This window comes from Boleophthalmus pectinirostris, unplaced genomic scaffold (genome assembly GCF_026225935.1).
Source record: "Boleophthalmus pectinirostris isolate CB_2022bp ecotype Guang Dong unplaced genomic scaffold, ASM2622593v1 HiC_scaffold_22, whole genome shotgun sequence".
NCBI classification, from domain to species: Eukaryota; Metazoa; Chordata; class Actinopteri; order Gobiiformes; family Gobiidae; genus Boleophthalmus; species Boleophthalmus pectinirostris.
Genome location: NW_026571190.1, coordinates 23690707 through 23703903, shown reverse-complemented (window position 1 = coordinate 23703903; position 13197 = coordinate 23690707). Strand labels below are relative to the sequence as shown.

At 38.2% G+C, this 13197-nt stretch overlaps 1 protein-coding gene across 1 annotated transcript in view; it reads right to left on the bottom strand.

Annotated features, from left to right (window-relative positions):
• fat1a (FAT atypical cadherin 1a) overlaps positions 1-13197 on the bottom strand; it is a 99339-nt gene that overhangs the window by 17234 nt on the left and 68908 nt on the right. The window contains 6 exon segments of the mRNA XM_055158265.1: positions 1093-1230; positions 2840-3054; positions 5183-5569; positions 10036-10269; positions 11534-11687; positions 12444-12640. Coding sequence (XP_055014240.1) covers positions 1093-1230; positions 2840-3054; positions 5183-5569; positions 10036-10269; positions 11534-11687; positions 12444-12640 — 1325 coding nt within the window.

Genomic DNA, 13197 nt, shown 5'->3' with positions numbered 1-13197 from the left:
ACCTGCACCAGATAAAAATACTAGGAAACAATGTATTTATATAAAGACAGAGAACCTTGTGAATCATGTGTGTAATATGCCTTTTTACATATCATATAAAAACACCAAATCTTCAGATAGCTCACTCACAAACTTACCCATATAAATCCTTATAATCTAAATAAAATGATTAGTCAACTAAAACACATTTTGTTCAACTAAGGGTGACTAATCAGCTATAGATATATATTATAATATATGAGAAATTTCTTTGGTTTATTATAGGTTTTTAAACTTTTTGAAACTGGTACAAAATAGAAGGTGATATATTGATAAAAAAAATAAATAAAAAATTAAAAATACACTTTTGTATGCCTTACACTTACAGAACAAAGTGTAAATATGCTAAAAAGGTGAAATATTTGTCCTTGTGCGATTTCTATAACAAGTATACCATCTGCTGAGGCACTGAGGAGTAAAGTGATTGAAAATAAGATAAATACAGTAGCTGCAGAAGTTGAGTAGCTGTGTAATGAAGATAGCTCTAACAGAGAAATGATCAGGTTTGGTGAGAATGTATGGAATTTAAAACGTGAGGGAGTTTCCTGGTTTTCCACAGGTAGGTCCTATAGTGGTCCATGGGTGTATATTATTGTGGTTTTATACTTGTTCTGATATGGCTCAAGATCATTTTAAAGCTATTCAGGACAGGTTCATTTCTGTTCTGCGAATTTGACTTTTTTAAGTATAGATTCACAAATAGTTTAAGTGTCGATTAGTATCTAATTTTTGATATGTTTGACAATCCTATTTATTTGATTTTAACTTTGATACATCTTTTGTTTACAGTAATTCTTAACTATTATAGAGTTTTACTGCTTCTTGCTCTCCTGCTGAGATTTTGGGTTCATCAACTTCTGGACATGACCCCAGCCAATTAGCATAAATAGCCCAATCTGCCTCTGTGAGCAATAAAACAGCCGTGCATTGAGCTCCCCCCATTAGCCATGACACGACTGCGATTGGATTCTGCAATTAGTTACTCAGTGGATTACAGGCTAAGTGTGGAGTCAGCATTGTAGAGGCTGTAGTCTGTTTGTGGTGTGTCCATACCCGCTCTCGGTCCAGCTGGCGAGCCACTTTGAGCTCTCCTCGTGTGGGGTCAATGGTGAACGGGCTGCCCTGGTTGCCCTCGGCGATGGAGTAGTGCACGTGGTTGTACGAAGGACCGTCGGCGTCTTGGGCAACGACCTTTAGGGGAAAAATCAAAGAGGGGTCAAAACAAAAGATTTAATTAAGTATAAGATGTTTTTTTTATGGTATCGTGTCTAGTGAAATAGATTTGTCCCAATAGCAACCCAAAGCCAGAGAGGAGATTTGCAATTGCGGTAATGCTAAAAAACAACTAGCAGGCTAATGGTGCACTTCCTGATTACTGGACAGTAAAATGCTTCTAATTAAATGTAGACAGAACACAGTGAACTTATTTTGACCTAAAGAGCTGCTTATGGGGCAAGACAAATTTTGGTCAAATACATGGGTACAGGCCCTTTAATGATTATTACCAAATGCAAATATTTGATTCCTTGCTTTTAAACTTTTTATTTGCACAGCATAGATGGAGAGCTATGACTTTTTTACACAAAAATATACAGTTTTTTGTTACACTAAAATATACAGTATATTTCAACCTATGCATCAAAATAGTTTGTCTTATTTTTATATCATGTAAATACCAAAAAATATATATTTTTATGAGCTTCAATATCTAGTAAGACCTCAATTGACACCACTTTTTCTCATTCATATTAATTTGACCCCTCTCTACTGTCTTCCCAGCGCGACACGGCCTTAAAACCCTCCCGAGCGTCACGTATCCCTGGCATCCCCGGGGGAAATCATCAGACAGTGAACAAGTACCTCACAACAATGGCAGGTATTAAAATCTAATGCGGAGACAATGACAAATAGGCATAAGCTTGTCTCAATCATGGCACAAAGTCTAAAAATATGGGCACCAGAAAACTCTATACACGTGAGTAATGGTTAGACGGGGTGAACAAACATATTTTGCTGGAGGTAACTTACTATACGCCTGACAAATGAGAAATTGTCCGTCATGTTAAAAGAATAATGGGTTATTTTTCCCCAGCAAGCTGAGGCAGTGGCTCTGAATTATTGTAAATTACTGAGGCCCGTCGTGTTTATATCCGTTTTAGTGCTATTACACCGTCTGGTCTACTTCTGATACAGCCATGGTTCCTAATCCTAATTGAGGTTTGGTTTAACTTAAGAGTGCTGTACTTTTCTTTAGAGGGCCTATATTGTGCTACATTCTGATCTATATTACAATGTTTCTTCATCAAAAACATACCTGGAGTTGTGTTTTGTTTAATTCACACAAACCCTGCATACTTGATAAGTTCTCTCAAACAGAAAAGACGTCATAATACAGGAAGTGCTCCACTGTGTTGTTAAACTCCATACACCTTCACTAGAATAATTTGGAATTGAAACGGGAACTGCCAATCTCTACTGAACAAAAGGTAAAAGGTAGCTGTTTAACTTTAAAACTACCACTACATGACATTGCAAGGAACAGAGCAGAACAGAGCTTGAACAGCATTTTGAGCTTTACAGATGTATACAAACTAAGCAAGTGTGTATAAAACAAAAGAAAACTCGGTTATGTTTATGATGCGCTAATAGCATTATAACATGTCTTAAAGCTCACAAGAATCCATTTTGTGTAATATAGGACCTAAATATTTTCTTTTCTGTTGCTTAAAGCTCACATTCACACTATAACCACTATTAAAAAAAAGTTAAACTATATAACGAGAAATGCTCTTGCTCTCACCGTCAGCACCGTCTTGCCCAGCTCGGCGTCCTCGCTCACCACGGCCGTGTACGTGCTCTGGCTGAACACGGGCGCGTTGTCGTTTGCGTCCGTCAGGTTGATGTTGACGGTTGCCATGTCGCTGAGGGGGGGCGTGCCGCCATCTGTAGCCTCCACGGTGATGTAGTATTCATGGGACAGCTCGTAGTCCAGCGGCTCGATCACAAAGATGTCGCCTGAGGACAAACAAAAGAATGATTATTCAAGGTCAAGCAAAGAAAAGTACGGTTTACGCGAGGAGATATATGAAATAAAGCCAAACACTAATTATTCCAACTTTCTAGTGATTTTGATATTGAGAAATGCTACTTTTTCCTTTAAAAGATGCAGTGTTTTTTCTGGCTTTTCTGGTTACTGCCTGTTTAGTTTGCTTAGAGGTGTTTGCCTGAAATGTTCCACAGTATAGCATTTACCTTATCTATCTTGCATTGATTCAATTACAAGTGTTTTTGTTGCTTAAAAAAATACACTCTTGCTCATCTTTCCATACATCTGACCTGTACTTTAGCAAAATGGCACAGAAATGGCATGGAAATTGTAGTAGCAGAAAGTAGTGGTAGTAATTACGCTATTCTGGTACTGCACTTAATATTATAGAAGTCACAAATTTCATATGAAGTTCTTCGATTATGTCATGATTTTTGCTAGAGCACCTTCAAGTTAGAAGAAAATACTTTTAACACCATAAATTTAGCAGTTCTTGAGCGTCTGAATACCCCGGCGAACCACAAGTAACGTTGCACAAGACTCATTTAAAATAAATCAAACTGCGCTAGGCTAAACGTCTTGGACCCGCATGGCTTCGCGTCAATAAAGAGTGTTTTTTTTCTCGAGCTGAAGCGTGTGGTGAGCCAGTAACAGCTGACATAAAAGAGGGTGTTGTTTTAAAAATCTGTTGAAACGATGGGAACACAGTTGGTGGCGAGTTACAAATGTCAGAAAAACAATGATGTTGTTTTTGATGTCTCCTGCAGCTAAAAATACAACTTATATTTCTTTTATTGTAAACTTGTGGTCAGGTTTAAATACGCTCTACGCAATTTACAATTACTCTCACTTATGAAGAAGATGGTTGAGTTATGGCACCTTTTCCCCGTGTCTCATGAATTTCTAGTTTAATTTAAGTTTTAAATTTAGAAGCTATTATAGTTTAAATGGCTTGAAGATAATTAAGATCTTTAAGTAAGTATCTTAAAGTAACATACATTGAACCTAAAAAAGCAAATTTATATACAAAGTTACTGACTTTAAAGTAATGTAAACTTTGAACCCTGCTTAAAAAAATTAATAAATAAATAAGGATGGTTAAAACAGTAAAGCTCTTAAAATATACTTTCCAGTAGGGATGGGCAATCGATTAAATTTTCTTAATCGATCGTCGGGAGAATTAACGATCGATTATTGATTAATCATTAAAATTTTTTATATTAAAATGTATCATCAATATTATTACTATCTGCACTACTAATCATAAAGCATAAATAAATTCAACTTTACGACATATAAACCGTAACGACTCTAGAGCCACATCAGCCCGACTGACATTATAATGTTTAATGCAGCTTTGCGCAACTCTCACAGAAACGAAACAAAAACTGCATGGCTAATTTGCATAGACTAAGCGAAGGAAAAAAAATCAGCACTTGTGCGCTGATGCGGTCAACTTCTGTCAGATTGAAGGGCATGACTCGGTTAGTGTGACCATATTTGCGTTTGTCAAAACCAGGACACCGTACGGGGGGTGGGAGGTGGGGACTCGTCATCGACATTGCGCTACTCTCACCTGGCAAAGCTTTTTCATGTTTTCGGTGTCCTGGTGAGCTTTTTCCCACTGGACACCGAACAAATATGTGCTGCTTTGTACACTGTGCACATGGACTCACACTTGTCCCGACCAGAATGGAAAGCGTGGAATTTCTTGTACAAGTCATCGTTAAATATGCATTTTGCTGGCTGACCGACTGTGTTTACTCGCTCCTTCTGAGTGCAGAGAGCTACATGTACGGACCCCCGTTTGGTCACACTACGCACAGCAACCTACATTCGGTTTGTCGATGAAAATTAACGTAATCGAGGAAATTCTTAATGATCAATTATCGATTAATCGACTAATCGTGTCCATCCCTACTTTCCAGCAAACATAATCTAATCAAACAAGTAAAATCTATCTAAAAAAAATGAATAAATAAATACATATCTAAAATATATAATCTATCCATTTGGGTGTGTGTATTGTTGTTCATTTCAATATAAAAATACTTGACAATTTACATACAACACAAAATCCAAAGACTCGTGACATACCTGTGCGAGAATCCACGCTGAACATTCCGTGCTCATTTCCACTGATAATGCTGTACATGATTTCCTGGTTAGCTTCCGTATCCCGACTAGCCGCTAGCACCCTTAGGATCTGCGTTCCCACGGCGATGTCCTCTGCCACGGTGGCGGTGTATTCGCGGTGCTCAAACACTGGGGGGTTGTCGTTGATGTCCAGGACAGAAATCACCACTTGGGCCACGGTGGAACGGTGAGGAGAGCCCTGGTCTGTAGCTTTAGCCGTCAGCTCGTACACGGACTGAACCTCGCGATCCAGGGGGCGCTGCAGGCTGATCACGCCGCTGTATTCGTCAATGGAGAAGAAGCCCTCGGCGGAGTCAACCAGCGAGTAGAGCACGTCGCTGTTGAGGCCTGGGAAAAAATAAGCGAATAAAAAAATAAATGAACTGAATGCCATGTTAGTTATATTAGTTAGAGTTATTATAGCTTGAGACACAAGCAGGAAGTTCTCTTCCAAATAAGAGTCAGGTTTGTGGAAATGCAAGCTAACTCAAGTAAAGACAAAAAAGACACACATATTTAACCTATTTTAGTCTATTTTTGATCAATCATGTGACATTTTATATACTCGGTATTGAACAAAAAAGGGAAACAACATACAGATTACAGATTCAAGGTATATTTTCAACAAAAAAAATTATATGATATATTTTCAAGGTAAAATATCCACACCCAGCAAGAGATAAAGCTTCCAACAAGCCCTGTATCATGTGGCTTGACTGCATTTATTAGTAGTTTAGACACTTGTGACAGATACACTTTTTGCATATCCATATTATTACATACTATTTATTCATATTAGTTACTTTACAACCTGTCACATCTTTGTCACTTGGAAGCTTGACAACTATACCATTAGAATTCCATAAGCCCTTGACTTTAAAAGCACACTCCTCTCTTTAAACTGATACATCGATTCTTAAATGATTAAAATCTCTGCCTCCTGTCGACACTGAAATCATCCGTCTTTTCCCCAGTAGCCTATGATAAACCGAAGCCGTAAACTGTCTCACCCGCGCCGTTGTCATAACTCACGTCCTCCCACTAGCAAAGACGCTACTAGCAACGAGACAGAGACAGATCACAATAATAATGCTAATGCCTTCCTGCAGGTGGCCCCCATTTGGAATCTGCCATTATATTCCCATTTATCAGGTACGTGCCCCCGTCCTCCACGGATCTCGTTATCACTCCGAAGAGGGGGCCGCAGGGGAGCCCTGCCTATGCGCTTCCCAATCACTTACCACCAGTTTGATCATCCTCCAGACATAATGGTGCTTAAGGAAATTGTTCTGACTTGGGAATAGCTCAACTTGTTTATCTCCACTGTAGCTAATGACAGCACATTAGAGAGAGATAGGGCAAATAGAGAAAAAAAGGTGAGTTAAGTCTGGAAAATATTTATGAGTTATTATGGGTAAGATAATGGTATTGTAGAAATCGTAGCTTTTTGCTAAAACTGCTCTGACAAGTCTTTACTGCTATCATTACTGTCATAGGATTAAGATTTGTAAACAGTAATTTCTTCACGTTTCTTGCACTGAAATAAAGGATCATGGTCTATGAAGGTTTGTTAAAGAGTGGTAAAAACCCAACACATTTAGCATATATGGGCACATATGGGCTGCCACTGTGAACTATTTCTGTAGTTGGCATGTCATAATTTCAAGTTGCAGCCCCTGAAGAATGCACAGACATTATACAATTGGTACAGAGCATAAACATACATAATTTAAAGAAAGAAAAAAAAAACATTCCATGCTTTCAATATAGTGAACTTGCTGTGCAAAGAAGCTACTTGCATCAGTTTGTCAGTGATTCGTGTCTTTTAACAATGCATAGTAAATTATACCTCACTATCAGGACGGCACAGTTTGTATTATATTTGCATTCTTTGTGTGCCTATTCATTTACATAACAAAAGAAGATAAAACTATCAATTATTGCTTGGTTTTGCAGTGACGCTAAAAGTAACAACAACAAGCATGCTAACCTGCACTTCCTGTTTGCTGAATAAAAGGCTTTGTAATTAGTCCAATGAGGTTAATTTTGTCTCCCGATAATTTATGTTATTAGGTTATTTTTTCGGACCAAGAGCTTGTTTTCATACCTGATGGCAGGAAGACAGCGCTAAAACTTGTATAAATCAACTGACCGAACACAGCAACATCACGTGACCACTCTGAGGAAGAGCACTAGTGAACAGTCGAAACGGTCAGGTATGAAAACAAACTCTTGGTCCAAAAAAATAACCTAATAACATGCTTTGTAATTAGTTGACCAGATCAAGCAGCAGACCTATTCTGACCTCGAGAGATGCTTCTACAATATATTCATACTGGATAAAGACGTGTTCTGCTCAAATGCATGGGAAAAAAAATCTTCCTTTTTAATCCACTTATTTATGGCACTTGTCCAAAGTTACTTCTACAACTCCAAGACATATTGACTTTGATCTAATCTTTTACTTAAACATTTTTTAATTTCTAAGCTCATTATTTTTAGCATGGCCCCGACAAACTGCCATACATTCAACTAATGCAAATCGATGCTTGTCTTTCCGGCCCCACTAATGCTAACTTTACACTTAGCCTGGAGCTTTTCCTTGACTTTTTATAGACAGCTTATGTTGTAACCCGTCTTTTCGCTACAGAAAATCTATAAATCCTCTGCAATGTCGCTGAATACTGAATCAACCCAGCAACCGGCGGGCAAGTGTAGAGGTCACGAAGACTCGTTATCCGAATGAAAAAAGACTAAACAAAAAAATTATGCGTGCAACTTTGGTTTATCACAAATCAAGGATGTTTTTTTTTTTTTTTGGACAGTCGCCCTCGCAACGAGAAAGTTGTGTCTGCTGGAGATAACATAAGAAAAAAAATAAAAATCCATTCAAATATGTATTCAGACTGTAGGGCCCGTGGGCCAAAACAGCCGTTGCCAAGACTGCGTCAAATATTGAGATAAAGCAAGTCTCCAAGGGCAAGGTTACAATCGCATTTTGATGGCCGCCGAATAAACAGTTTGAGTGAAATTTGAGAGAACTGGGTCAATAACAATGTATGCCTCCACTGGTTGGCTAGGCACGCGACACGGGACTTGTCAAAACTCCCAAATTTATTCCAAATGATGCTATTTTTGAGATATGGAAGTCAAATCGAATCCCTAGCTTCTTCGACTCAGGGTATCTCTAAATAATTATTGCCCCCCAGCGAAATTGAACTGCAGGTTTTTATAATATTTGCTTCATGTGCCTTGATATTCCAAGTGCGAAGCAATTTGGTGCCAGCAGAGCCTCAGGGAAGAGATGTCTCAATACTTGTCTTTCACAGTTTACCAGTGCGTTCTGAGGGAGTAGATTTGAGCATCCCTTTAATACTGTCAAGCTGTCAGTTGAGAAAAAGTAGGAAAAAAGGGAGGATGGTACAGGAGGCGTGGAATTTCTGGCAGTGAATTTGCTGAAATGTACTCATGAGCGAACGGTACAATGAAGAACTAGAAAACTCAGGGGGGATGATTCTGGATTTTGTTTACAGGAGACTGCTGTGATTTTTTGAGACATCATAAATATATTTAACCTGGCCCACCACTGAACTGCACTTGTCTCATAAGGTGCATAATGTAATTTTTCTAGGGTCCAGCTTGCCTATTTCCATGCTCTGTCTGGAATGTTCCACAGTATGAAATTAAACTTTTTTTTCCCATGAAGATTAGCAGATGATGCCATCAGGCCAAGTTAGGGGTCATATCTGAGGAGAGGCAAGCCTACTGACTGTAACAATGTAGGATATTTTTGAGCAATTAAAGCACTCGTAATGAATGAATAAATGATGAATAGGTGTGTTTTTTGCCATACTGTCGAAAATTCCGAGCAAAGCGATAACATCTCCATGGAGACAAGCAGGTACCAGATGTTCCACAATAAAAGTTACACCTTTAACATTGAAGTTCCTGTCTTTTCTGCTGCAGCGCAGACACATGTTGGAGGCTGCTTTAAATAAATGAAAAGTGTGTCACTGATCCAGACCAAACAAAAATCTAATATATTTAATTCTTGTTGCAAACTCAGGCATATTTTCGATCTAACAGTGCAAGAAACTTCATCTAATCCCCATCAATAGTTTGCAATAACCTCTGAAAGGTAAAACAAACAAGTAGCATTGGCAGTGCCGTGGATCTGCATCAGGCGGGTGGAAAATTGCATTTAGGCCTTGTGAGAATTGCGGCTGAAGAGAAAAATTTCATTAGAGTGTAATGGGGCTCTTAATTTGGAGGGTTGATCACTCATGAAATTTCACATTTGTTATCCTCCCTTTTGCCTTTTTGTGTTATACAATTGGCTAATTAGGAGATAATAACCTATGCGTTGTTAGCACAGTTTTGGCTCTGTGGAGATGGACACCCAAGCAGCCGGGCGTTCAGTATAAGCTTAATTATATAGAACAATTACAAAACCCAAAGTAATTGGGGTTGTGGGAGTACGTTTTAAAATAAAAGTAAATGTATATGTATTTCTAACTATATTTACATTGAAAAAGTGTATTCTTTCTAAAAGTTGCAGAACCCAAGATTTGTACCCCTTTCTAAAAGGAAAATTAATCACCTTTGTACTTTAAAATGAGGCCATAAACAATACAATTAAAGTTTAAGCAGGTGTCCCTCCACCTAAAAGGTTAAATACCTATACTTTAAATTAATAACAATAACAATTACAACTTTGTCCACACTCATCAAATATTCATTAGCCAGTAAATAATAGCAAAAATGGTCATGCCTAAAATAAACTTTTCACAATGCAATTTCAAATTTTGTCTTACCAACATCGACATCAGTTGCCATCAGTTTGGCCACGTAGGTTCCGATCTCAGTGTTCTCAAAGACAGTGAAGGAGTAGGGGTCAGAGGTGAACTGTGGCGAGTGGTCATTGACATCTTCAACAGTAATGTGAACGTCGGCCTCACAGTACCGTCCGCCACCATCCACTGCCCGCACTTTGAACCTGTGTTCCTCTGCTTCCTCACGGTCCAGAGGTTTGGAGGTCTTCAGCTCTCCTAAAAGTTCAAAAATATATAGAAAATGGCCCCAATTTAACAAATAAATCAATAATGGTGCTTTTCAGATTCAAGAATGTGATGGTGTAATATTCCCTGATGGGGGTTTTTCATCGTTCTGAAACCCATGGATATGTTAACAAAACATTGCATAGAGGAGTACAAATAAATATACAAATTATTCATGGCTTTCAACTTATTCAATTTTTTTTTCATTCAAAAGATATAATATTTAATTTTCAATTGACACTCACTATGGCAATGGTCATCATTTTTCATTTTAAATCTTAATTATTATTTGAATTATGAAAGTCACAATTCTGTTCCCTCCACAAGCCTCCACAAAATATCACAATAAGTTTCTTACTGTGAGCGTATAAAGCAATTTGGATAACATTACATCCCTAAACACTATCATCCCTGTTTGGATCTAAGCAAGGGGAAGGTATCTAAACCTCTAACAGCTTCCAGGAGTGAAGACAGCTAAAAAATAAGTAATTGAATGTTGAGAGGAGAGAATGGGGATGAAAGCATTGGACTTGGCAGCTAAAAGCAGCTGAAAGTGCAGTGGGATGTGAAGCAGCTAGCATTAGATTTCTGAGAATATTTTGCACAATTTTGGTTCTTAAAGAAGTTTTTGTTCAGTGGCAGATGTGGATTATGGCTTGGTCAAATATTGAGGCTTAGTTGGAATACTGATTCTTTGTTTAAGAGGTTTTATTTGTTTAAAACTGGTTGGAGGTGATGAAGCGGCATTGTTTTCTATTTTTTAGCACTGCAACCAGATGGAGAAGGGTGGTTTATAGGCTTAATCTAAAATATTTGCAAGAAAGAACTTGCAGGGATTTTTACATACTAGCGATGGTACATTCCTTAGGTGTATTTTATTCATTCATTCTTTTAACAATAACTAATGCAACAAGATTTGCATTTGCAAAGTTTCATTAAAACTATTCAATAACACATAATACTCTAGAAATGAGGGGAAAAATCAAATTGCAGATTTTCTGACTGCGATTTATGTATAGGAAGTAGGATTCTGGATTCTATGATTTTACCTTCATTCTTGAAATTACAAAAGCAATGATTCACACCAGTCTTGTCAAGGCATTTTAAAAGCAAAAAGGAGCCTATCTACAATCCTACTAGCCTCTTCCAAACTTTGCAGTACATAATAAATCGTGATAATATCGTACTGTGAGATTTGGATACCGTTACATCCCTAGTTTCGGATCTCATTATTTTCAGCGCCCGGGACACCCACCTGTGTCAGCATCAATTACAAAGAGTTGGGCTGCCTCTCCCCGGAGCAGGAAGGAGATCTGGGCGTTGGAGCGGATGTCTGCGTCTGAGGCGGAGACCTGAAGGATGAGTCTGCCAGCGGGGGAGTCCTCTGGGACACTCTCACTGTACAGGGTCTGAGGGCACACGGCACAATGGGGGGTGAGCGGGAAGAAAGACGCACAAGTGAATCAAAAGGGATGAAAGGAAAGAGGATGGGAAAAGGATTGGAGTTCGTTGGGTAGTGGCTTTCCATGGTTAGAATCAAGGATGTGGTGACTTGGTTCTTGAATTTTCATTTTGGTCATTATAGTGTGTCTAACTAAGTATATCAGGGCAGAAATTTTTAACTGGAATATCTGTGACTGTTCTACTTAAAGTTTCAATGTGAAACTTTTCTAGTGGAAGGACCACTACTTATTTGTCTAATGGAGATGTTATAGCCTTGCCCAGAATACTCCACCGTATGGCATTAAAGTGAATTATCTCTTGCTCTTGAATCAATTACAGGTATTTTTATTGCTCGAAAATGCGTTGAAAAGCCTGCATTTGTACAGTGAGTGGGCTTGCCTCTCCACAGATCTGGCCTGTAAATTGGCGTATTGGTGGAACATATTTGTCTTTATGGAGATAAATTTAATGCCATACTGTGGAATATCGTGATGAACACAAAGAGATGGTGGACTCTTCATTAAACTTACACAGTGCCCCTTTAAATAATAGTAATAATTGTGTGTTGATAATGGTAATAGTTATTTATATACATGCTAAAAGACCTCATAAACATATGCATCTATACAACAACAACAACACATGTAACAGATTTATATTGATTTAAAGTATTCATTTGGTTTATGAATATAGGGCAAAATACAGCTAGTAACAGTCTTTACCTTTTCGCAGACTGGGCTGTTGTCATTGGCGTCCAGCACCTTGACCTCCACCACAGCCTTAGCGGTGAAGATGCCGTCGCTGGCAGTAATGTTGAGGAGATAATTGTCCTTCTCTTCACGGTCCAAAGATTTCCTCACAGAGACCTTCCATTCATTCTCAATGTGCTCGATCGCAAATTGCCCAAGAGGGTCGCCTCCTGTTTGGAGTTAAAGAGAAGCACTTTAGAGTGATCAACAGCTCCGGCCTCCCACTTAAAAGCAGGGTCATTAGGAAGACAAGCACTACGGGCTAAATACTGAATTCTTTCCTGATTAAATATCTATAATTATAAGTCATTCTTTATTAATTAAAAAGCAAGTTAGTTTTTTTGTTTTTTCTTTTCTCCTACGCAAATGTTTGTTCCACATTTATTCTATACACCAGGAAAACAAGTCTGACAACCGTTCACCATTCAAGTGTTTAATTTCTCTAGATACTTGGCATAGTAAGTTATTCATACTTGCTAATTAGGACTGGAGAAAGCATATTATTTCACATAATTATACGCTTCTGCAATGTAATGACCCAAATATTTGGCTGGGGCTTCCACAGATAGTTCCTAACTGTCTCCTATCAGATAATAGTAATGTGTAATTGTTGGAAGATGAGACATTATTGTCATATTAAGTGGAATACAAGTGTAATCCCCAGTGCTTTGTTATGAATTGTGTGTAGACAAAAGCAGTAAGCACATCAAGACTGCTCATTATCTAT